The sequence below is a fragment of the Poromitra crassiceps genome, assembly GCF_964638095.1.
Source record: "Poromitra crassiceps genome assembly, chromosome: 1".
Lineage (NCBI taxonomy): Eukaryota > Metazoa > Chordata > Actinopteri > Beryciformes > Melamphaidae > Poromitra > Poromitra crassiceps.
Genome location: NC_139623.1, coordinates 98,347,330 through 98,374,458, shown reverse-complemented (window position 1 = coordinate 98,374,458; position 27,129 = coordinate 98,347,330). Strand labels below are relative to the sequence as shown.

The window sequence follows — 27,129 nt, the reverse complement described above, 5'->3', positions numbered from 1 at the left end:
TGTATTTCACCATTCAATGTAACTGAGTGACCTCTTGTTTATTGTTATAAAAAAGAAAATAACAACAATAACATTGCATTTCATTGAAAAACATTGGTATGGTATTGTATAACTCCACCAATATTAAATATGTTGATGGTTTTACTATTATTTAGTTCCCTGAATGCCAGATGCATGTAGTTAGGTAGGTGCTACCATGTTGTAAATAGGCCCACTGCATTCCACATCCTTGAAAATGTAGGATTAGCAGGGTTGGGGAGTAACGGATTACATGTAACGCCGTTACGTAATCTGATTACAAAAAAACGGTAACTGTAATCTGTCACAGTACATTTTAAAATGTGTAATCTAGATTACAGTAACGGGGTATAGTAACGACCTTACAGGCGGGATTACATTCGCCCTTGCCTCTTCATTAATTTTACAAAATAACAACAAAAAACGGTGTAGCCTACTGTGACGAGGACGAGCGAGGCGGAGCAACAGCAGCAGCTGCAGGCAGCATTCATGATGACAGGGACCCGCGCCTGTGCCTCCTCCCACGAGTGCATTCACGTCATGGAAATATAACAAGCATTTCACTTTTACGTTCGCTCAGTGTTTAGACAGATCAAGCGTCTTCCACATGGATTCTACTGAAAATGATATTTTCAGTAGAATCCATGTGGAAGGCGCTTGTGTGTGGGGCTGTCAGCTGAACGTTACGACCTGCCAGGGAGTGGAAAATCTGCCTTGAATTTCTCCGCCACCCGTGCTGACAAACGCTGCTCGTCTGCATGGGGCGAGAGGTTTTTACTTTCACTTAGTGTTTCACGTCGTGTTTCAAGATTAAAGCAACATGTTAGCAGAGTGGGTTAATGCAGCAGTTCTCGCGTGCACTCCCAGAGCAGCAGCAAGACGGAGGAAATAAATATAACACGAGGAACAGTTTCTCTTTCTCTCTCTGTGGTTCTTCTCCCATGGGGCTGTTTATTGACAATGACACTGGGTCAGAGACATACATACGTTTTCAGTGCATGTCATTGGCTGTCACCACCTGTGATGCCTTCAGGTAACATCCTAAATTACAACGCTATACAATTGAGAGCATATTTCTCTTTTATATCAACACAACAAGCTGCGTCTTCCACTCCACATCATGAAAAATACCCATAACGTAAATTAAAGTGGTCTTAAAAATAACTCTTGTTGTATTCTCCTTAACTTCATGTTGGTATAAACATTCTTATCTGGTTATCAATGGTAAAACATGCTTCATCTAGTTAAATAAGGGTTTTAGCCAGGACTCTTGACCAGGACTCCCTGGAAGAAGAGATCTTGTATCCCAATGGGACATTCCTGGATAAAAATAAAAAAAAGTAATCCAAAAGTAACTGAAAGTAATCCCTACTTTACTTTTAAATAGTGGTAATCGGATTACGTTACTAAGTACAATTTTTAACAAGTAACTAGTAACTTTAAGGGATTCCTATTTAAAAGTAACCTACCCAACCCTGAGGATTAGCCACCGGAATCAAGCTCGTAGATGGTCTAGAACCTGAGCTACTGGTAAAATAACAACCGTGGCAGCCATTTTGGAAAATGGCCACCTATGCGATGGCCCTATAGCTAAAAATTGTCCTTAGGGCATGCTCTAACAGTGTGCAAAAGCTCATGCTTGTATCGTCAAAGGCACAATTCATTCACCTACTGTATATGCTGGACTAACCCACCTATAGGACACTTCTCCCCCCGTACCTGTGCATGGAGCGCCCCCCGGAGGTAACACTCCCTCCACAGCCCCACACAGGGCCCCAGGAGGAGGGGCAGTAAAGGCTCATAGGGATCAAGGGGCCCCTGGGATCCGGAGGAGGAAGAGAGGCTTTGGGGATACTCTGTGATGGCCCAGGCCTTCAGCAGCCGGTCCAGGCCGGGCACATTCTCGGAGGACGGCGCCCTCCGGTGGCTCTTCCTGTAAACGCCTGAGCTGCTTCCGCTGCTGCGCCACGGGAGCAGGTTAGCAGGACAGGAGAAAGTGCCCCGAGAGAGGAGGAACACTGAGCCGGGTGTGGTGTCGCTCAGCTGAGGGAAGGAGGAAGAGGAGGGGGGAAGAAGGGAAGGAATGTGTTGGATTGTTATTATGAATTTAAGTTAATAACTGTCACCCGACTTCACTGAAAAACTGTCTCCATTCAAATGTATTATTATCGCCAACAGAGGTCTCAACACACAGTTCACATAAGACAGCATTAATCAAATAAATTGTATATTTAAAAAAATTCATACACACATAATACACATATATTTACATACATAATGCGACAATGTACATACATGACACATATCAGTCTGTCCAGTACAGTGATTCTCAATCTTTTTCAAATTAAGGATCCCTAAGTTAGTAGACATTAGGGCCATGGATGGACCCCCATTTGTCTCTGACCAAATCTGAAAATATTTTTATTGTTAGATATGATTTTGCCCAGATTTGTATGATGATATCATGATATCGATATACAGATTATATCTGTATTGTAGAGTGATAACAGTGAAACAAAGATCAAAACAATCATTCTTCTAGATTCTGTAACTGTGTTAACTTCTTGTAAATGAAATAATTTGCTTCATTCATCAATTTGCTGGGGACTCCCAGGAATGCCCTCAAGGACCCCTGGTGGTCCCCGGACCCCAGGGTGTGAACCACTGATCTAGTGCAGCGGTTCTCAGCCGCCATGTGTCGTCAAGAACCAAGAGTCAGCAGATTCTCATTCCAACCAATCACATCACTGATCTGCATACCTCCAACCACAGAGGAGGAAGTCATCAGCTGATGCAGCCTTTGGATGGGATGAAAACCTGCTTTTGTGCCTCAGTGGCACTGAGCTTCAGCATGAATTATAGTCATTGTTGATAAGCGCCACAAGAGGGTGCAGTGGTCCCGTGCAAATGAGCATTGTGGGATCTCAGTTTGGTAAGGAGGTTAGACAATTCCCCACTAATAAAACCTTCAGCAATCCTGATGACCAGCATCTTAGGAGTGTGCTGTTTTCTAGCAACACCCATCTTCATGTTCATAAACGTATACACCTTCACATCTGAGTGTAGCCCTACACAAAGCCAGGCCCAGTGTCAGTCTACCTTTAGCCACAAATCCTTTCCAAGTCTCCTAGTCCTAGCCACTACATGTGGCACCAGCATGGAGGTCCAGGGGAAAGCTGACTGTCTGTGTACCGGTATATATTTTATACAACTGGGCTAGAAAAAGACATGTGTATGTAGGTCAATTCAGTAATATTACAAGTAAAAGTGAATTGTCTGATATGGTACTGTAGATTTGTTTCTCAATTTAGGTTTCTGTTACACAGTAAATTGAAACTATGAACACTAGCTTCTACTACATACATACTGTACATTAGCTAGTGCAAAATAAGATGTGTTTACAACAAGACAGTGATCATTAGTTGACCAGATGCTATGTTTAGCAAGTTAATAAACTGACATTATCTAAACACAAAATCAGTGGTGAAGTGATCAGTTCGCAGTCAGAAACAGCACAGAAACTTGAGGGCACTCGGACTCGGTAGAGTGCATTCCTCCACCAACCTTTCTACAAAGTTTTGTGGTGTTACATGAATCTTTTATTTATTTTGTAATTGGGCACGCCCATTGACATGCCCCCTTTTGACCAGTGGGTGTGGAAAATGAATCTGTTCTAAGTTGGCCCATGACCTACTTTTCTACAAAGTTTCATGCAAATCCGTTCACAACTTTTTGAGATTTCCAGCAGATAAACAGACAGACAAACAGACAAACAGGGGTGAAAACATGTCCTCCCAGCCAACTCCGTTGGCAGAGGTAATAAACCATATCGAATAATAAATTCTGTTCCCAGCCCCATTGTTGCCCAAAAGCTGCGGACCTCCACTCCGGCCACTAGAGGATGCACTGTGTCACCAAGAAGCCCTCTATAGGCTACTGTCACCAGAGAGAGAAACGGCAGCCTTACCCTGATTGCGTCTGGGTTGGTGTTGAGGTTGCCGTTGAGTAGCGGCTGGAGTGAAGGGGTTGGGGAGACGGGCTGGGTGAAGCGGGTCCGTTTGGGGCTGCTGTACTGCAGGGCCCAGTCCCACACCGGGGGCAAGGGGGGGTCAGACGGGTCCTGGGATGAGCCTCGAGGCACCACGTCTCTCCAGCCGTTCACTGGAGTGTAGGACTGGGACAGGTGCTGGAGAGAGTGGGACACAGAAGGCTTATTTATCCATTAAGTCATTTATTGGTTATTATGTCTATTACACAAAGGCTGCCTGTTGGATGGAAATAGACTTCCTCAATTCAGTTTTCTCATTTATATCCGCTACACTCATTTGGAGAATTTCTCTAGGACAGCAACTTTATGAGTTGAAGATAGTTATATGAAAACTAGACAGTGTTTTTCCTTCCAAATACAATCTATCACATAGAGAAAACATGATATCAAAACATTTAGTAATGCCAGAATTTAGCAGTTACCTCACTAATTCAGCTGTACACCCAGAAATACTTCTACTCACATGTAGCAACTGATGCTAATCACCACTTCATGTAATATGATGTTGTCAACACATTTAGACAATGGCACATTTTTATCACAAAAAGTATTACATTATCACGCACTTACGGCATTATCAGTTGCTACAACACATCAACTACTATCTACCATTTCAGTAACAATCATTATTAGAACCACAATTGGAATAATATTGAGTGCAATATCTTGTTACCTATGGTTCTCAGATATACTACACCTATGATACTGTAAAAAATTGCAAGATTACAACTCAAAAGACAACTCAAACCTGGAGTTTAAAGGGTTAATTGTAAAGTACATTACACGTCCCAGGAATTTGTCCTGTCTCTATGCTCAATCGATTGATTGTATTTGTTTAATTAAAATACAGAACACCAGCATGCATAAAGGCTGAAACAACAAAGTGTACATTAGAACATTTCTCAGGTCAGCAAGCCTAGCTGTGTGCTGTACCTGCGTGCGTTTGCACCTCTCACGCTGGCAGTTGGCCAGGAAGCTGGAGAAGAGTGGCAGGTGGACGCTGTCGTGGAGCGCCAGCAGGAAGTCACCTGTCAGCTGGAAGCGGGATGGATACTGAGAGCACAGCTGCCACACACAGTCCAGGAAGAGCAGGAAGACTGGGGCCTGAGGGAGGGAGGGAGGGAGAGAGGAAAGTTGAAGGTAGAGAAGGATGGGAGGGCAGAGAGGGAAGAAAGAATGAAAGACAGAAAGATAGGCAGGGAAATAGAAGGGATTGGAGAAGAAAGAGAGCGAGAGAGAGTTGATGATGATGGATGTACAGAGTGCAGTAAAACTCGGAGGCAGGTGTCTTAAAGGAGAATTCAGTTTTTTTACAACCTGGACCTTATTTCCAGCTTTATTTATGTTTTTCAACTCACCCAGAACAGACATTTCTTAGAACAATCAACTATAAATCTAGAACACGGTGAGCAACGGCCTGGAAAAGAGGACATAGGCGCATGTGCAAAGCGTGCATTAACATCCTGTAAATAGCTTATTTTCTGCCACGCAGCGGCTCATGTCCTTATTTATATGATAGTGGCATGAATGTGAGCCGCTCTATTACAGCTGTCTGGTAGTTCCCACATCTGGGGATTGTGTAACCAAGTCCCGCGAGAGTCTCACATCAGTTGAGAGTTGAGAGTTCAGCTGCAGTGGAACAAGTGCATCAAGCCGCCATGACAGGCTGGGTATTTATCTGATTTCGAGAATATTGGCGATGCGATGCATTTGAATTAGATGGCCGCCCGTATTTATTTGAGCCGGCTAAGGTCATATGGATTGCAAACTCTACTGATGTCTGCAGACAGAGACAGGGTGAACACACTGAAGGTAAATACAGCGTTCATTTTCTCATTGTCTCTATAATATAATAAGGATATGAGCCAGTACGTGGCATAAAATAAGCTATTCCCTTTGGGTAACACTTTATAATAACTATACACTATAAAGCATTCATAAATCATTAGTAAATACTTAATTCATCATGAATTAATAATTTATAAAGCATTATTCATACATTACTAAGCATTAGTAACACAGTTATAAACATTTTATTCCTGATTAATAACCTCATCTCTAATGTGTTTAAAGGAGAACTAACCTCCAAAACACTTTTTTTCAGCTTTTAACCAATATATATGACTTTGGGGGTGATGTGTGAAGAATTCTGGTCAGAATTTCCACATTTGACACCAAACTGTTGCCATTTTACCATTTGTATCATTTTTCAGCAGCATAACTGGCATAAGCGCCCTCTACGGGTCGAACACTGCTTTTTTTTTCTCTCTCAAATGAATGGGAGATTAGGGGCACACTGACGTCACAGTGCCCCCAAAGACTATGGGATTTCAAGATAATTACTCCCCTACCCCCTCTGTACCCTTTCGGCTCCTCAGAACTCCAAGCCTATTCTTATTGAAGTTTGCTCTTAAAATACTGAACCAAACGTTGTCAAAGTTGGCACATGTCTTAATTATAGTTAGTTTCCCGCTGAATGTGTCACTACTTTATTAATATCTTACCTGAATAAGCTCGAATGATGATGTATATATTATCAGTCCGAGTTGGAAGCAGCTGTCTCCAGCCCAGGCATGCGGGAGAGAGTCCTACTGTAAACCTCATGCACTAGCTCCAAGCTCCGCGGGCGCGCGCAGCAGAGCAGAGCTCTCTGTGCTGAGAGTAGAGAGAGCAGTCTGATATTTCCGCAAACAAATATGGTCGCAGTTTAGCGCACATGTAAAATATAACGCTATACTACGACGTGACAACGTGACAAAGCTTCTCTAAACACATCGGCTACTATCATATTTCCCTGCATCCCTCCTACTGAGATTATATCGGTAATGATTTTGGACAGACTGCATGCGCGGAGGAGGAAGAGGAAAGATCTGCAGCCGTGCCCTGAGTAGCCCTGAGAGACACTCGCCTCGCTCCGACTACTGTGCCTGTCTGTGAAAAGCGTCCTGTCCAGTCGCACCTTCGCAAACAGATGCGGGATTCCCTCAATCCTGTACCCAATCTCAGACTGTATTCTCTAAATCGCACACCAGCTATTTCTGTCTGTTTGTTTGTTGCTCCGTGAGGTTACAAGCGCCCCATGCATGCAGGAGGCTGTTTCGCCAGCCTGGGTCTGGCAGGAGGGAGGAGGCGCAGGCAGCCTGCACTGCGCTGAGAGGAAAAAACTTTTGCACAACTTTTAACAACAATCACGAAAAGCCCCCAAACTAAAATGAAAAAGGGACTATATGGCAACTTGGACGAGGGAATGACGTAGAGAAATCTCGCATTGTGTTACCCCAGAACGGGGGGTTTGTCGTATTGTGCGGTGTGCTGCTGTAACGAGCCCATGCCACTTTGCTCTCGTAGCGTAGTTTAACACACTGCCATAGAGTTACATGCAGAAAAATAATTAAATTTCTAGTTCGCCACTGAATTACCAAATTGATATAACTTTCAACCATTTTGAGCAAAGCTCTTTCCAAACAGGCCACCAGCGTTGGCTAGTTGTTGATATTTATACAGATATGGCCCCTTTCAAATAAATTATTTTTGAGGCAATAGGCAAACTGTAATGGCGTCGATTTCCGAAAAAAAATCTGGACTTCAACACAGCCAAAGAGTCCAGTATAGACAAGAGCATATGTCATTTCTTGGTTTTTTCCATAGGTATTTTCAAATCACTGTTCTAATACATATCTAGGGGGTTAGTCCCCCTTTAATGATTGTATTCTCATACTTTGTAAATGATAGATTCACCATTTATAAATACGTATTATATCAATTACAAACCATTTATTTAGGAGTTGTTAATGGTTCATAAGATAATTTAGAAAGTGTAAGTAAATGATTAAACAACTATTTATATGTACTAGTGCAGTGCCCGTTCCCCCATGCAACACCCTGTGGGCGCTCCCCCCCCACCCCCACCCCACACAAACACTGCACTCTGTCAGGTTCCCCTAAGCGCAAGTTTGAAGTCGATCCAACAAACGGTTCTCGAGATATGCAAAGGACAGACATACAGACAGTCCTGGAATAAGTCCAAATTGCATGAAATGTGGCACCGCACTCCATTGGGGTCCGAGCAGCGCACTCCCCAAGTTTGAAGTCAATCGGACAAATGTTTCTCGAGATAAACTGCTTTTTGTGTTGCCAGTAGGTGGCGCTATGTCAAATTGGAAGAAATTCAGCGCTGCACTACTTAGAGTTCCCAGGAGCAGACTCCCCAAGTTTGAAGTCAATCGGATGAACGGTTTTCAAGATAAACCACTTTTTGTGTTGCCAGTAGGTGGCGTTGTGCCGAATTGCACAAAATTCGGCACTGTTCTATGTCAGGTTCCCAGCAGCGCACTCCCCAAGTTTGAAGTCGATCAGATGAATGGCTATCGAGATAAACTGATTTTTGTGTTGCCAGTAGGTGGCACTATGTCCAATTGCACGAAAATAGGGCACTGCACTGCACAATAGGGCACACTCCCAAAGTTTGAAGTCGATCCGACCAACGATTCTCGATGGCATGTAGCAGATGATGCTCATCCATAAGCAGTGGTGGAAATGGCCAGGTTTTACTCTGGGAACCCTACTTACACAGGATGGGGGTTCCCGGAAGTGGCGTGGCCCTAGAGGATATTATTTCTGAATGCGTGACTCATTATAGCCTACCATTATAGCCACGTAAAAATCTCTTAGAAATCTCACTTAACTCATTGAGTGCCAATGACGACAATCGTCGTCAATTCGGATACTAACGTAGAGTGCCAATGACGACGATTGTCGTCAATTGCGTTTTTTGACGGTGGGACGTGGATCAATGCCTAATACATCTCCTGTAAAATTTTGGGGCATGTTGAATGTGTATAACCTATTTTACCGACCCATTAGGTGGCGACAGTGCTCTCCAGATTAGAGAAAGTTGAGTAAAAACAGCAGAAAAAGCCGTGAGGAAACCATTCTCATGAGAATGGTTTGGCTTTTCGCTGTCGCGCTGGGAGCCGGCGCACAACGGTGGGGGGCTCCGAAAATAGACTCTGGGTGCAGCACACTTTGAAACGCGCAGCAGAAAGCTCAGAAAGCCCAGAATCAGTCGCAGCTTCATCCCAGCTCACAACCGAAACCCCAGAAACGAGCGAGCCCGATCCAGACTCCCCCGACGAGCGGCGGCCATCCGAACGTGGATCCGCAAGCAGCAGACTCGCCTGACAAGCAGCAGAGCGAGCAAAGCCACCAGAGACACACCCACGGAGGAGGAGTTTGCAGTAGAGGGGGGTGGGGGTGCTGTTATATTGAAGGAAATTACTGTTCAGATGTTTCAGGTCAGAAAATATTAGTTTCAGAGTCAGTGATTTGCTTGAAATGCTTAATTTCACAAAAGGCTCAATATCTCTAACCTGACGCTGCCAGATCGATGAGTTTGCTTCAAATATCTGTTTCACAAACAACATCCATCTGGATTCGGCCAAGCTACATTGCTGAAGAGGGCGGTCACTTTTTTCAAGCTACTAGGCAGGTGATTGGATGGACCGTCTGTCTGTCACCGTCTGGGCTTGCCAGCGCCAACCAATCAGATCGACTTCCCTTCATGACGTAGCAGCGCCTGATCAGCTAGGACTACAATTGCTAATAGTTAGCATGGAGGTCGCAGATTTTTTGCTGTTTTTGTAAGGTGAATATTGGGTGCAACCATTGACTATTCAATTTGCCAAAAGAAAGAAGAATTACTGCAGATGTCTGACTGAGGATGAAGTGCAGGTAGGCCATTTTGCACGTTAAATGTAACTGATTGGATTAACTGATGTTACGCTAACGATAGCAACATTTGGAGGTTGGGGTGCTACGTCTGATGATTGATGATTAATGTTAACGTTAACAGCGATTCATTCATAACACATATCGTTGTTCGTTTCTTCAGGGAACTGATGACACGATATGACACCGAGTGGCACGCACCCTGGACGGCTAACGTCATGGAGACGCAACGCTCTCTAGCCTTTATGATCATGGCAACAACCAAATGCTTTGATACAATATAATGATTTAACGCTACTATTTAACTGGTGAATTTTAGCATATGTGTCAGTGGAATGGTAGATATTTACGCATGACTGGAGAATGTTATTTGCTTACTTTTGTAATAATAAACTAAACGGAGAAATGACGGCCGTGTGTGGTGTTGTTGTTACATAATCTGCTGGTCTTGAGGCACGATTGGGTCAAATGATAAGACGATGTAAATGCATAAAGATGTTGTCAGATGAATCTGCGAAAGGGAGCTGCCTGGAGCCCAGAGGACGTCAACAGAGAAGAGGAAAACACCCTGGTTACACCATGCAGCATGTATTTGGATATAATCTCTAACTTTAAGAATGGTTCCTTGTTGATATACCGTATTCCTAGTATTGGCTCCCATGACGTTTGTTTACCCCCTATCTAAAGTACAAGTGCAAAATCTTAAGCTACCGGTATGTTCTATCGATAAACCAATTTCTCGAATAACAGCTCCAAAATATCAGACATATAGGACTACTATATGCTAGAGCTATATTCACACTTCACAGTATAATTTATGCAAGCGGGGGAAAATATCAGATAAACTGATTGTTGTATTGTATCCTGAGATCTTTAATCTCGCCTGTATAACATAATATGTCACTCGGACACCAACGTGAGTTAACGTGGTTTATTAAACAGCAGCCAACATTCCAATCATAGCAGAATACACTTCAGCTAGCAGTAAAGGGACAATACATCACACTGATCTTTGCAGTTCTGTGTTGATTAGCTAATAATTCAGTGGCATTTTGATTAACGTTATGATTTATTTCGATTTGGAACAAAAATGATGGTTTAACAGATTGCATGTTTACTGGGCTGTGGTGAGAGTGAGAAGGGCTTTGTGTTTGTGTGACTTGCGTGAATGGCTAGCCGTTAGCCATTACAGCCTTACAGCTAATAAGTTATCCCAGCCTAGCGATCTCCCCAAATTCTACAACAATGTCTTGTTTACTAACGTTCATAGTTGATAACATTACAGCAATACAGTTACGGTTTCGTACTCACTGTAAGATCAAGTGTTTAACGTTTATGTTAGCTTATTGTTTTGAATAGAATGTTTGACTAGCACACTGGAGCTAGCCTCGGTAGCCGCCGCCATGTTGAATAGTGAAAGAACTACAAACGCAGAGGCGCCTCTCGGTGGCGTCACACCCGGTCTCGCCTAAAGCCCGCCCCTAGCTCACGCTGATTGGTGCGCCTGTGTGGCGGCCGGTTTGAATGCATCTCTGAGGCCAGGGCCAGACTGAGGTGGATTGTGAATTTGTGGAACAATGCCGCCCCCGTCTGGTGGAGTCAGGCTACAATATCTCAGCTTCTAGATGGAAACGTCTGTTTTTGCTGTTTTTGACCTATCTTCTCCGGCTGATAACTAAAGAACGGAAAATGATATCAATAAACTTTTTTTTGCTGCTGATACAATAGTCTCCTCGTTCTTTGTGCGTGTTCGGTGTTTACATAATAATATCACACAATATTCTGTGGGCCTCGAGAAATCACTGAAAACGCTCTGAAACTCTGGCACTGGGAGCGTCCGTTCTCCAAACGTGGCTGGCACTCAATGAGTTAACTAAGATCACTGATCTCTACTGATTATTTCCCCTTGATTTTATTCATGACAGACTTGAATATTAATGCTGCTTATTCAGTTTACAAATACATGTTCTCCTACTATTCTCTGCTGCTTTCATGCTGCCCTCTCTCCAATGTTTACTTTACCCCCCTCATTCTCGACCAATCACTCTAAACGACCCTACTTATCACCATTCACTCTCAATGACTGTACTCACAGCAGTGTTTACTTTTCTCACTTGCTGCTGGGGCTTGAAGGAGGACACGCTTGATTGAACACAAATGTATTAATATTGAACGTGTTTCGCGTCCGAATTGCACGAAAACAGGGCACAGATGTCATCTCAAAGACGCTTTCCGTTTTCAATTGTTTGGGGAAAAAATAAAGTACTGTATATCAGGGCCGCCGCACCCTATACGCAGAGTACGCAGACTGCATAGGGCAGGGGTGGCCAAACTATGGCCCACGGGCCAACTGCGGCCCGCTGCCCGTTTTTAAGTGGCCCGCCATGAATTTAGAAAAAAAAAATTGTAAAAAAAAAAAAAAGTTTTTTTGCTAAAAACGTTTTTCCGTTTTTCTGTTTCAAAGTTTAAAACGGAAAACGAAAACGGGGGAAAAAACGGAAAAACAAAAACATTAAGAAAGATAAACTGAAAAACATTCCCCCCATTTCGTTTTTTCTATTTAAAACCATTGAAAATGGGTTATACTTGGGCACCCTGACCTGGTCTATTTATTAAATAAAAATAAAAATACTGAATTAATGTTTAATACTAATGTTATGTTAAATTATCTCTGTCTTAACCTGTTGGCACAGGAAAATAAAATTTGATAACATACAGAAATACCCATTGTAATAGGTGAGCGCATCAATAAACTATGTGTCATATATTTATTTAGGTAGAAATTAAATTTTTGATGGCACAAGGGTTTTTCTGGTCCAATTTTTTTGCCGCGAAAACTGACGGGCTTAATATTGTTTGGCCCGCGACTCCTTATATTTTTCTGTATGCGGCCCACAACCAAAAAAGTTTGGCGACCCCTGGCGTAGGGCATCATGTGCTGCAATGCCCGCAGTCAGGCCACTCACTGAACAGCAGGCCAGGCGCCGCCTACTGGTTTACTAGTGGTTTTATTACCGTACTTTATTCAGGGTTAAAGTGGGTGCATCTCATTGTAAAATTGGACTCGGCCCAAATTGGGCTTCAAACGGCCCAAATTGGGCTTCAACTGGCCCAAATCTGGCTTCAAACGACCCAAATCGGGCTTCAAACAGGCCAAATCTGGCTTCAAACGGCCCAAATCTGGCTTCAAACGGCCCAAATTTTTCACCGCCGCCCTTCGGACGCCGGCACGCGCGTCGGCCCGTATCGGCCTGGCCTGCTTGGTATCTAATGCCCAGCCTGAATTATGATCCCAGTTATTATTAGGGTTAGGTGTGTGTCCCATGTGTACTGTAAATCCCATGTGTGTAACATGTTAAAAAGGCCTTGTTTCTCACATTAAACAACTGTGTGGAACTTGAAGCCTGCCTCTGCCTCCACCTTCTTCTCCTGCTCGCCATCTTAACACTATCATTCTGCGTTCATACTGCTGTATATATTATAGCTTTATGTACCTTACATGTGTTGTCACTTCATATTTGATAGTACTTTTGATCAGGATTAAAATACAATGCACATATTTGGCACTTCATTTTATATACTTTTATTATACCATCATGTACTGTTATTGAAGATTGAGCTTTCACAAACTATAAATATACTGTATGAATAAGTATTCAGTTTTAAGATTGCAGTTGTGTATTTTGCGGGGGGGGGGGGGGGGGGGCACCACAAAACAATTACGCTTAGGGCACCCAAATGGCCAGCTGTATATAATAAAAACTAACCCTCTCTCTCTCTCACACCCCTACAGAATACAAACCCCCCCCCTCCCTCCTCACCTCCTCTTTGTCGTTGTCTCGGTGGTAGTTGATGCGGCTGTAGAATCGATGGCCGCCCATCACCCACTCCTTCTGCACCAGGCCCTGGAAGCCCGGCTGGGTGCGGCAGTGGGGGTCGCACATCACCTGCACCAGGCTGGACACCACACAGTTCAGGTCCCGGTCCTCCGCCTCTGTAACGTTAAAGCAGGGAGAAAATCAGCCTTTCATTAATTGACCTATTACTTCTGTTATTGTACAAGCACTTTCCAGGGATGCAGGAGTATTGGTTTTATCTATTGACTCGATGTGGTGGCTTTGATTCTGCCATTTGGGAATTTAAGCTTATTCTGATGAGGCATTTGGAAGTTTCTTTGATAAGAGCATCAGGTAAATGGCTAAAAAGTACAAAAATTCCATTATTGACAATATACAGCCAAAGTCTATATGGAGGGGGGGGGGGCAGAGGTTTAAGGTGGGCAACAGTGATTAAGGAGTTTCCTCTGGGTTCTGGTTTTAATCCAACAGGAACATCTTGCTCCCACTAAACCACTGAATAGTTGTGTGACACTGTAGCTCACGTTGTTGCCTGTCTGTTGGTGGTAGCACTGTCTATCTGCATTGCCCAAAAATTGCCTAGTACATGAGCACCTTTATGTTTGCTATCTGTAATGACTACAAAACAAAACACTTGTTGCGTTCAGCCCAAACAATTCTAAATTGAATAGCATGTCTGCCATTCTCCAACCCTCAACTGACAACCAAGCATCTGGTGACCTGCTCTTAATACTCTTATTCCTTGTTTTCTTCTGTTCAAAAACAGAGACAGAGAGAGAGAAAGAATGAAAGAGAGAAAGAAATAAGAAAGAGAGAGAGACAGTTCCAGACAGCAGACAGAGGGAGAGGTAGGCAGGGAAAGAAAGGGGTTTGCCGGGGCAGTGAGTCATTCCTGCAGCGGGTTATTTCCTACTGGCCAGGCCAGTTCTATTTTTCATTTTCACAGATGACGCCTGGAACCAGGTGTCATCCGTGAAAATTAGAACTGCCGCGTATCTTTAGCGGAGCGGGGCGCCGAGCCGCTTCTGGGATGCTTCTGATACGCGCCTTTGCGTGCCTGGTGGGATCACACGCGTTGATTAAAATGCCCGCGAGCAGCTCCGACGACCGCGTCGGAGCCGGAACGCGCACGTGACGTTCCAGGTGGGATCCAGCCGTCAAGCTGCACAGAGCAGATCGTTCAGCCCGGAAGTCAAACACAGCAACTGCACGAGAATCCGGTCGATTTTCATAATAAAACACTGTGTGCAGACCCAATACCGACTCCTTCTCCTTCTCGACCCCCTCCCCCTGTAGTCTTTCAAGTAGACGAAGAAATGCAAGAGTTCTCCTCCTGCTAACAGGCACTGTATGACAAATGAAGAAATAATTTCAGCCTACTTACCCATGGTAGAAGCACAACAATCAAGGGAAAATGACTAAATCAAAAGCAAGTCAACGACAGACTGTGTTGTTTGTGTGTTGTGCTCTTTACATCCACCCCATTGTACACACAGTATCGCGCGATCTCGTAAATCCCGCGTGATCTTGCATCCAGCTCACCAGCTGCCAGGCAGCGCTCGGAAGTGCTCTGCTTCTGAAATGCGTGCTGTGGGGCATGCCGACGTGCAGAGTACAGAGCAAAGCCGCGGCGCAGCCGGAACACTGCGCAGACGGGCTTGGTGGGACCAAGGTGTTAGGCAGCCAGAAACAGACCATTAAGAGCTAACAACAGCCTACTATCTGTAAATTGGGCCAGAAAATGGTAAATAAGGAGTACTGTAAAATATTCAAAATGTTTCAATCAGCCTTCTGTTGTCTAACTTTTTTTAATCCCCACTGCTCTGGTTTAAACAACGGCTCGCATTGCAACCTAGATACCAAACAAGACTTTGTCACACAAACTCATCGGTTGGCAAAAACCATAGCAATTGAAAGGTTTCACTTCCAAATGCTATACATTTTGGATACAATTTTTAGCTTATGATTACCGGTATTTCTCAATTCAGAAGTACGGATGAGTACATCCTCAAAAATGAAACTATTGTATGTGCAAAGGTCTTCAAAAATATTCAATCATAACTTTTACTTTAATGTCGGTAATCATTTTGTTGGCGTAAGCGTCATATTTAGCAGCTGCGACAGCGTGTGGCTGGTATTGTTTTCACCTTGTGAGTCTGTGTGTCATCATGGCTAAATGTGGTCCTGGAGACACCGATTGTAGCGGAAACTACCACATCATTCATTTTGAGTACTTTGCCAGGTGTTTGTCAGTCTGTCTGTGGACTATGGCCGCCCCCCCCACTTCACGTCCCTGCTGGCCCACATTGGTTTTAAGTCGTGGCTGGTGTGATCCCATCACAAGATGCTCTGTAGTTTTGAGATGGTTTCTATGTCGTGTCTCATATGAAACACTGTAATAATCTTTAGAGGCGTGTTGTATTGAGGCCTATAATTGACAGAGTGCTTGTAGGCCCACTGGAGTGTGCTTGTCCCGGGTGCACAGCTCCTTCAGGGCAAGCCCTAATGTGCCTTTAATGAGGAGGGTGGGCCTGAATAATGAATGGCTTGAATAATCCGAGCCAGGGTTGGGGTCACGTGACTCACCTTGCAGCGCAACAGTCAGGTGACCAATGCGAAGCAGGCAGGCGACCTCCGCTGCTTTCCTCAGACAGGTCCTGCAGACAGAAAGCAGGAAATTATACAGTTATTATTAATTAATTATACATGTAATGGGATCACAGTAATCTGATTAAATTATGTTATAAACAGTAAGCAATCAGTTTAAAAGGAAAATACCATTATAATTATGATATTAGGGTCAAAAACATAATTTTTGCACATATTGAAATAATGATTAATAATGGTTGCGCGCACTCAATTCCTAGGGTGGAGACTGTGTGGTGACATGTCAGGCTCTGTGGGCGTGAAGTACAGACTATGGTGCATTGGCAGAATGTAGAAGAGACAGTCTGGCTTGAGAGTCTAGTCAGGGATTGGCTGTTAACACTTTGAGTGCCACGGCCCTTGGGCAAAAGGTGCTGTACTGTGCCACATAGGCTGCAATGCATTTTAAAACAGTCATATAATTTCTTTAATAATTACTATGTAAACACTGAACACGCACAAATAACGATGAGACTCTCTTCTATCACCTGCAAAAAAAAGTTTATTGATCCCATTTTCCGTTCTTTAGTTATGAGCCGGAGAAGATAGCTTGATTAGACCAAAAACAGCCATTTTTTTCTAGAAACCTGAGATATTCAGCCTTTTGTGAAAGGAAGCATTTCAAGCACATCATTGACTCATTGCTAATATTTTCTGATGTAATGACACCTCAAAAATAATTTCCTTCAATAAAAGAGTGAAAACAAAGGAATTTTGTTTGGCCAAATAATACTTTTTAGCTGCAACCAGCAGCGCTGGCCCCTGCGTGCGCAGACCCTACACCTTCATGCTGGTCTTGATTTACTGCTGGTGGGCATCAGATAGCCTATTCTAGCTTGTTTGCTCTGTGCATCGAGCCTGCTGCAGTGCCTGGGTCTGTTGTATGCTGTAGTGTCCTGCGTGCCCCACCTCCCCCCCTCCTCCTCCCCCCCCCCGTTGTGGGAGGAGTGTCTCTCTGCTCTGCTCGGCTCTGCTGTGAGTGCGTTTGCTCTGCGTGTGCTCAGCACTGAAAAGTCCGCTACATCCAGCTTTTTTACAGCCGCGTTCCAGTTGAGAATAATAACAACTCCACGGCTGATCATGCGAATGGGCTGTTGCAGCGGACACGGAGGTGCTCAATTGTGACAGCAGATTGGCTGCTGCAGGGGCACAGCTAACGTTATGCTTCAATGAAGCAGCTGCATACGGACGGATGCGATGCGATTTCCTTTTCCCCAACGACTTCTTCTGTGTGTTTAACTCCACTTTCTCTCATCTGGAGTGCGCTGTCGCCACCTAAGGGTTCTGTAAAATAGGTTAGACACATTAAATAGCTCTCATATTGTAAGAGGCGATGTAAGAGGCATAGATCGACACCCCCCCGTCAAAAAAACAATTTCGAGTTATTGACGCCATTTGGCGTCGCTGGCAGCCTACGGTAAATTTCTAATGACGCCATATGGCGTCGCTGGCACTCAATGTGTTAAGAGTGTAGCCCTCCTGGTCATACCAGGCCCTCAGTCGAAAGGCCTCAGATGTCTGGGTTGACCATGACTGCTGAGCTGAACAAAGCAGAGAGAGATCTGCCCCCCAAAAGCATGGCTTCTTCTTCTGTGGTGTTTTATGGCAGTGGGCATACTTTATGTTGCATTCCCGCCCACCTTCTGGATTTATCCATCCACTGTTTCCCTACATTATGTAAAAGCCGATCCTCAAATCAGACAGGCGAAACTCAGCAGCAAACTTGCTTGAGTGACATCACTGATGACATAATCACTGATGACATCACCCATTGATGACATCAGTGGGAAGCAAGGAAGGGATGCTGATGATGTCACAGTGGTTCTGAGTGTGAAGGGCTAAAAATGTAAAATATCACTGTAGTCCCCGCCGTGGGCAGATTTATTTTCTTCTTTTTCCGCACCAGATTCATTCAAGACCCTGAAAAGTGTTTAGGGAGATAAATATGCTCAGGGGGACGGACGGATAGATAGACAGACAGACAGACATTTTGTGATTATAGTAAGGAGAAGATAACAGCGCTCAAATTACAGTATAGCCCTTTTCAGACAAGTCATAAGATGCTCTACTTGAACAGTGTTCATTCGGATAAATTGGCTGGCTCCTCTTCCTCAAACCTGGAGCAACCCACCATCAGCGAGGAAGAGGAAGAGTTGCGACGCACGTACAACAACAATCACTTGAACAATGTTCATTCGGATCCTAGTCTCACCTGGACTCGAGCTGAGCAACTCGGCATCAGCGTTTAAGAGCAGTGACGCACTGGGAGCAGAAAAAATATTCTGGGCAAATGTTGACATGTCTAAAAGTTATACCCCTACGTTTTTATGTGTTTCATAGTGTAGGCCAGGGCTAATCAACTAAATTGTCCAGGGGGCCACATTGTCAGAAACCTAAGGGGCCGGGGGCCGGACCGTTCCCCAAGCTATTAATACCATTATATGTACACTTGACACTAACGCGCCACAACAATTTTCAAAACTTGCATTTCACTACATTTCTTGTTTAGAACCTAGCACAGTATTAAATACTGAGTATATCATGAAAAACTATTAATATTGTATCTTTTGTGTTTAGCTACGTCTCACAGCATTGTAACATTGTAGTGCAGCAAGAAAGGAAAACTACTGTAAAAATGTTAACCATATTTCTTGTTTAGAACCTAGCTAGCTACAGCAGTAGCACACATCTCCTGAAAAACCATTTATAATGCATCTTTCTTGATTAGCTACATCACAGCGCCATCTCCTGAAAAACATTAATATTGCACCTTTCTTGTGGCTACATCACAGCATCTCCTGAAAAACATTTATAGTGGATCTGACTTGTTTAGCTCACTTTAGCTAGATCACATCTGAAAAACAACCAGTCGGGTGTAATAAGTAAATGAGGTTTAATTGTAAAAAAAATATATACCGTATATATATATATATATATATATATTTTAGAACTCATCCGCGGGCCGGTCTGACTTGACCGGCGGGCCGCCAGTTGAATAGCCCTGGTGTAGGCTATGCTATGCAATGCTGTGAGAAATATACAATAAGTTGCTGCTGTCACACCTTTTCAGGCTCCATCTGGGCCCTTCTTGAACTAACTTCTTTCTCTCTTAAAAAAAAAAAAAAAAAAAAAAAAACGTAAAAGTGTGGTGCATAAAAGGTGTCTGACGCATTAAAAGACCCGACTGCTATATTATATTTACTAATATATATTATAATGACTACTATGTTAGATTTGGGTCGTGAACTGAACAACTGAGGAGGAGTTAAGGGCCCTAACAGCTTCAGGGTACGAGCTGTTACGCAGACGACTGGTTCTGCTCGATGCTGCGTATCCTTTTTCCTGAGGGAAGGGGGACAAAAAGAGCATTGGCTGGGTGGGAGGGATCTTTAATTATCCTCAGCCCCAGCTTTAAAATGCGGACACCATAGATGTCACAGGAGCACGGCCGGGAGTAACCCACAGAGCCTAGATCCTCCATGCACCGAAGGCCCAATACTGCGGCGTAGCACTAGCTCTATTGCAGCGGATTGGGCATTCTCTCTTACCCCTCCCGCGGGCAACGTTGCAGACAGAGTAGTAAGGCTGATCCGTGAGCGGCTTCTGGGACGCGAGTCGGGGTCTTAATTGGCCTCGGCTGGGTCTACTGGGCGAGGGTGTATGATGTTGACAGACCCGAAACACCTTACGACCCCAGATAACATCACTGATGACGCGTCCTAGCGCATGCGGCAGTAGTGTATTTGAGAATATAGAATCCTGGCTTGCCTCTGGCCAGTGACACTTAGGAAAGACTAGGTGACAACCAAGTATAGTTTGGTGACGAGCTGGAGAGACAGTTGACGGCCGGAGAGACGGCAACCGGTACGGGATGGGATTAGCACCCCATCTTGGCTCTCTCGTGAGGGAGAAATCCACAAACGCTACGGATTAGCCTCTTGAAAATCTGCGCAAAGATCGGCGCGGCCTGGGGTCCTTCAGGCTAGAGCGAGGTGCTCGACGCAGGTAAATGACGTGCAGCGCACAGGCCCTCTTGAGGCGTCCTTGAGGCATCCTCTCAGCCTCTGGATTGCCTTTGCCACGGGAGGGTCTGGTGAGACGAAGGAGGAGCACGGCCGGGAGTAACCCACAGAGCCTAGATCCTCCATGCACCGAAGGCCCAATACTGCGGCGTAGCACTAGCTCTATTGCAGCGGATTGGGCGTTCTCTCTTACCCCTCCCGCGGGCAACGTTGCAGACAGAGTAGTAAGGCTGATCCGTGAGCGGCTTCTGGGACGCGAGTCGGGGTCTTAATTGGCCTCGGCTGGGTCTACTGGGCAAGGGTGTATGATGTTGACAGACCCGAAACACCTTACGACCCCAGATAACATCACTGATGACGCGTCCTAGCGCATGCGGCAGTAGTGTATTTGAGAATCACAGATGCTTGGCAGATTTTTACAGATGATTTTTGATGCGGTTTGATGCGGTTTTCAGCCTCTCTCTGTCCTCAGCTGAACACTTACCAGACCAAACCGTGATAGAGAATGTGAGCACACTATCATAGCTTAATAAAACTGACACATCCCTGCTTTTGATACCTTAAATTTCTTGAGCTGCCTAAAAAAAAAAACAGACGCTGGTGAGCTTTTTTGGCGATGAGGTCTACATTGGCACTTGGGAAGAGGAAATTGTGGTCCCCAGGAATTTGAAGCTCTCCACTATCTCAATCAAAAACCTGATCATTTATGACTAAAGTTTGGAGCTCGACTTTGTTTTTGCGGAAGTCTACAACCATCTCCTTGGTTTTGGAGAGGTTTAGGCTTAAGTTCAACTACTCAACTAGAGAGGAGACTTCTGCTCTGTAAGCTGTTTCATCATTACAGGAGATCAGAGCCGTCACAGTGGTGTCATCCGCAAATTTAAAGATAAAGATAAAGATATGGGGCCCTATCTTGGTACAGGCCTTAGGCGCAAAAACTGGGGTTAAACGCAAAAAAAAGTGCCTTGCGCCTGCCTCGGGAAGATAGCGACATGGTTTTAGGCCCCGAAATGCGCTTTACGCCAAAGAGGCGTGGCGCAGTGCCAGAATAGGCTAGAATGGGCGTTTCGGCCTTAAATACTGGCCTAACGATATCTTCCGCCCTGGCGTTAATTTAGCGCTTAGCGCTTTTCAAAACCAGGCCTATTCAGTGCGCCGGTTGCACGGAGCTCTCCTCTGCCGTCTCACTCTCTGTCCCCCCTCTCTCTCTCGCGCGCATCAGACTGATGACTGATGGAAAAAAAGTTTGCCGGTTCTATTATTGTGCGTAATTGCGCGGACTCTCCTCTGCCATCTCACTCTCTGTCCCCCCTCTCTCTCTCACTCCCTCTCTCTCGCGCATCAGACAGCAGACAGGCACAAAGCCACCCATGTGAAATCTCCCAGTATGCATTGAGGCGAATCCGTTTGACAAGAAATAGCAACCAAATCAGCTTAAATAGGGTAAGTGGTAGATCGAAATAATGTTTCTCTTAACACAACATGCATTTGTGGAACATTTCAATATTGGACAAAATAAAATTGTGAAATCAAAACACAACCCTATGTGAAACATATATGTAATCCTGGTGGTATATATATCCCTGGCAGATTTAACGTGATTTAGATGAGTGCCAGCCGTAACACGGTTCTACTGTGACTTCCTACTGTGATGTTGCTCCAATAAGACTTGGCTTACTTCACATTTAGTTTTACAATAAAAACACATTTCTGCAATGACTTTACATAATGTAGGCTATATTTATGTACATCATCCTACCTGTGCAGCAAGGGAGAGAAAACGATATCATTCTGGACAAACTTTCACCAATCTAATCTCATCATGACATAGGGATAGGCTATATTTTTCTAGCCAATGCGTTTAGAACATTCTTTTCACTTTGATCTTGCTATAGTGTAGCGTATTTACATGCTTGCAGTATTTAAACTGCAGTTAGATTGGTTTGAGAAGCATAATAATATGGAATAATAGCCTATATATGGAGACAGACAGACGGGGATGAAAGGGAGGGGGGGAGCTCAGAGCGCTTGGCTTTTCTGACCGGACTGGATCGCTCCGTGGAATTGGAGCTTAAAAGGGAAGCTTGTGATTCGTTTACTGCACTTCTCCAATGACCAGATTGTGCATAATTTTATGCTTAAAAGGCGTGGTTATAATGCTTAAGGCCGCCTGTACCACCGACACCAAAATATTGAGTGGGCTGGACCACGCCCAGTAATCTGCACTGCGCTGGGCGCAGTCTATAGGCCGATGCAACGATAGAGCACATGATCTTCCCAAATCTGTGGATGTTAAAGATGACTCAACAATACACTAGACTTTACACTGTATGTCCCCTTACCCCCTATGTGCACAGCTGACCTTGTCTGAATTATTAAGTCATGTGGGATTGCAAAATATGAATGGCTAGAGTATCTCCTCATTCCCTGCTAAGATAAGGTAAAATATTTATGGCTAGTGCCTCCTCCTTCCCTGCTAAGATAAGGTAAAATATTAATGGCTAGTGTCTCCTCCTTCCCTGCTAAGATAAGGTAAAATATTAATGGCTAGTGCCTCCTCTTTCCCTGCTAAGATAAGGTAAAATATTAATGGCTAGTGCCTCCTCCTTCCCTGCTAAGATAAGGTAAAATATTAATGGCTAGTGCCTCCTCCTTCCCTGCTAAGATAAGGTAAAATGTGAATGGCTGGTGCCTCCTTCTTCCCTGCTAAGATAAGGTGCATCAAGATTTCTACAATGGGAAAAGTTACACAGGTCAAGTAAAATATGAATGGCTAGAGTGTCTCCTCAGATAAGATACATCAATGGAAAAAGTTACACAGGTCAGGTGCATCATGCAGGTTTCCCATACTCATAATAATCAAATTCAAAGCATTTTCAAATTTGAGGAATCAAAATGGTCATGTTTTGAGGTAAGACATGACATTGGTCAGAATCAGACATTACTCATGAGCAGTGACGGCTGGTGGTGATATTGGGTGGAGGGGCTAAAAAATTATAACCATCAATAGCTCATGCTGCATAACAGCAGCATCCGAGATACCAAATTGCAGCAACAAACGACACTTGCCTGATGCAAAACCTTCTGTATCACTCACTCACTCACTCTCTCTCTCTCTCTCTCTCTCTCTCTCACACACACACTCACACACACTCTCACACACACACTCTCTCTCTCTCACACACACACACACACACACACACACACACATACACAATTTGACTATTTTGCTCTGTAGGCTACACATTAGCACATACCATTTTAACAAAAACAAGATACAGTATGCAAGAATGGTGTGATAGGCTACATGATAGAACAGACTACATTCAAAACCAACACATTCCCACAGATTTCAGTCCGTCTTTATCAGACAACGATTGGGAGGAGAGAGAGAGAGAGAGAGAGAGAGAGAGAGAGAAAGAGAGAGAGAGCGAGAGAGAGAGAACGAAAGAGAGACAGAGAGAGAGAGAGAGAACGAAAGAGAGAGACAGAGAGAGAGAGAGAGAGAGAGAGAACGAAAGAGAGAGAGAGAGATAGAGAGAAGAGAGAGCGAGAGCTGTCCACGTCTTTTCCCTTTGATGTCTTAACGAGCAACAGCTGTTGTCTGCGTTCAAACCACGTAACACAAAACTTACGATTTTGTTGTGTGTCCCTTTGTGCCAATGTGCCTCCAGTCTCTACACTTGTAATTTCCCCCGTCAAACATGAAGGAAAATGGATGAGGAAGTAGTCCATGTGTGTGAATCTCATTCGAGCTGTCATTGGTTGTCAAGAGTCTCGTTGGCCAGCCTCCTCTGTCTGGTGGGCTGCAGGAGTTTAGCCCAAATGAGCCGTAGACGGCGGCAGCTCAAGGGGGGCGGGCCAGACACTTGTCAATCACTTATAACGAAGGTGATTGAAGCCTGACACTAGTGTCTTGGGGCTGGACAAAGCTAGCCCAATTTGCTGATTTTCTTGTGACTACAGATGGCGCTGTTGCTGCTCTATAGGTTACACCAACATAAACAACCAATTCTAAGTTTGTTTGATATAATGTATGTAAAGAATAAATAATAATAATACTTTTCTCATTTTATTGGAAATGATAGGGGGGGCTTAGCCCCCCTAGCCCATTGATACCAGCCGTCCCTGCTCATGAGCTTGTCAGGTCAACAAATCATTGTGAAATCATTTAAAAACCGCTGCTGCATCAACACAAATCTCCATCACAGGCTTTTCCTCAGGATGTGAAATGTTGATCCTAGGATCCTAGATGAATTTGGGTGACAATTTTATTCAATTTCACAAACTTTGATGGCCATTTATTTTTCTTCAAATCCACAAACTTTCAAAGTCTCTGAAAATCTTGATCATGTTTGCTTTCAAGTTCTCAAAGTCAGACCCAGTGACAGTTAATGGACCTGGTCAGACAGCCAGAGTTTCACGATGCTGAGAGAAAATTGATTGTTTTTCACTATGGATGATTAATCAGCCTGAGATCAGCCAATCAGAGCGTTACCTGGTGTAGTCCAGCCAATGGGTGCTTTCGAGGGTGGATAACCATTTGTCATCAGGCACGGACACAGACGTGGAGATATCTACAGGCCAGGACAGAGAGACAAGACTCATTAGATCATATTCAGACATTATCACTACAAATTATTCTTTTTATTAATTTTATTAATTTGTCTTTCAACTTCTACCCATTTTTATTAATTGTTTTACTGCACTTTGTACCGCACCTTTCTCTCTGATTAGTGCATTTGTACCTGCTCTATGCTTTGTGTTTTTACAAAGCATAGTGCGATCAAACGCACTTTGATCGGCCTGTGTCATTGTAAATGTGCTCTATAAATAAAGTTGTCTTGACTTGACTTGACAAATGAATGAGAGACTTTCTCAAATGCTGCATGTCCATTTTGCAAAAACAATCATTGCATCAAGTATCTGTTTCTAAAATGTTGAGGATCCATTTTTAAAGGTGCACATCTCATTCTGAAACAAACTTCTTCCTTTGCATGATTATTAGTGTTTTCCCAGACATCATTCTTGGAAAGGTGGAAAGCGAGTGAAACAGCAATTAGATGACATGACAGATTGGGGTCAATTAACTTTCAATTCAGTAAAATTCAAACAGTAAACACATATAGTTTATTAGTTAAAGGGATAGTTCGGTTTGTTTGAAGTGGGGTCCTATCAGCTAGTTCGATACACTAAGGCTGGTTTCACACCGGCGACCCAAGCCTTGCCTATGCCTTGCCTTTACCCACGCTTTTTAATAGGCGTCCGTTTTAGTCAACGAGGCTGTGTACACCGGGCGCCTGAGCGTGAACCCTGCGTGTACCCACGCCTTGCCTATGCCTTGCCGATTTTATCGAATAGGCGTGAGTTCTATTTTGAAGCCGACAAGGCGCGTGCAGGCAGACTTCTTCTGTCAAGCCATGAAAGAAAAACGCACAATATCCGTCGGAAATGGAAAAGTCAACTGAATTTCAAAATAAAATGGAGTTACTACAACATGTTGAGCAGAGAGACAGAGATATTGACGGGTGGCTATCACGTGGGGCTTTCTCCCCGTCGGCAAACAAATCTTCATGAGAGAGAATAGCGACCGAAGAAGCAAGATGGACAATGTTGTTGTGCCAGGCTGCCAGCACATATTCTTGCAAGATCACCTCTCTAAAATGTCCGACTATAGTCAGACCTGGTTATACATATCCAGCATCAATATAACATTAAATATATCCGATTTATTTTACCTAGAGGCTACCCATGACAATTCTGGACAACACGTGAAAAAATACAGTCGGGAGAGAGGAGAGGCGCTTGTGACTCGGCTCCAGGTTCGGCGTGCAAAAGGCGTGCGGTGTGATCGCAAAAGCGTGTAACAGGTTCACGCCCAGCTCGGCGTAGGCGTGGGTTGAGGCAAGGCAAGGCTTGGGTCGTCGGTGTGAAACCAGCCTAACGTAATGCGGACAAGCTTTCAACGGAGACGGTCGCATTTCCTCTCTCTCCAGTCCTCTCTCCCTCTCCCTCTCCCCCTCATCCCTCTGCTTCTGCTACCTGGAGCCAATCTTGCATTTGTCTCTTCGAAACTACAAATATGGATTATATGGCTGGTCTCTCAACGAATTCGACAAAACTATTGTGGGGTCCGGAGAACCCCCCCTCTGCCCTGTCGGGACCGCCGCGGGATACGGGAAGACAGCAGTCATTGACCCTAGGCTGCACGTCACGATAAACGAGATGAGCGGGGCAGTGAGTACTTGGACTATTGCGATTTCTGATCTGAATCGTAAAAATGGATTACTTCTTGGAGATATCACTGCCGCTGCGCCGAAGTGTTTTAAAACCGAGGATCAGGACTGACTCGTGTGAGGAATGTTGTTGATCCTACACCCACCGGGGAAAACCAAAACAAACGGATTTAATCTGGCCACCTGCTAAGCTGTCAAGGACACTAGCAGCTAAACTCTCCTGAAGCCCTGAGTGCAATCTGCATCTCCAACGTCACCCCCCCGCCCCGACATCTGACGCCTGAACTCTGGTCTGAATTGACGAGGCCATCTCCGCAGCAACGCTGTGTTCAGCCGAAAGAGGCTCAGACTACACACACACACAAACACCCATGGACTAAGGACTCACAGGCCTACACACGGTCACGCACGCACTCCCCCAAACCCCCCCCCTCCCGCCCCCCTCCCCTAAACCCCACCCCCCGCCTCCAGCAACTTCCCCCCGCTTTGCAACACCCCCCCCTCCCCTACCCCCCCTTCCCTCCCACGATGAACCAAACCGGCGCTGTAATGGCAGCCTCCCTGGTGTCGTGGTG

The 27,129-nt window shown here is 44.5% G+C and overlaps 1 protein-coding gene across 1 annotated transcript in view; it reads right to left on the bottom strand.

Moving 5' to 3' along the window:
• Positions 1-27,129, bottom strand: part of mtmr11 (myotubularin related protein 11) — a gene marked incomplete at its 3' end in the record, with an annotated part of 114,409 nt that overhangs the window by 7,536 nt on the left and 79,744 nt on the right. Inside the window, exons 11-16 of the mRNA XM_083639008.1 lie at positions 24,817-24,895; positions 16,237-16,307; positions 13,615-13,787; positions 5,000-5,170; positions 3,986-4,204; positions 1,738-2,061 (exon numbers count right to left, since the gene is read on the bottom strand). Of these exons, the coding sequence (XP_083495134.1) occupies positions 1,738-2,061; positions 3,986-4,204; positions 5,000-5,170; positions 13,615-13,787; positions 16,237-16,307; positions 24,817-24,895 (1,037 nt within the window). The remainder of the gene's footprint in view (positions 1-1,737; positions 2,062-3,985; positions 4,205-4,999; positions 5,171-13,614; positions 13,788-16,236; positions 16,308-24,816; positions 24,896-27,129) is intronic.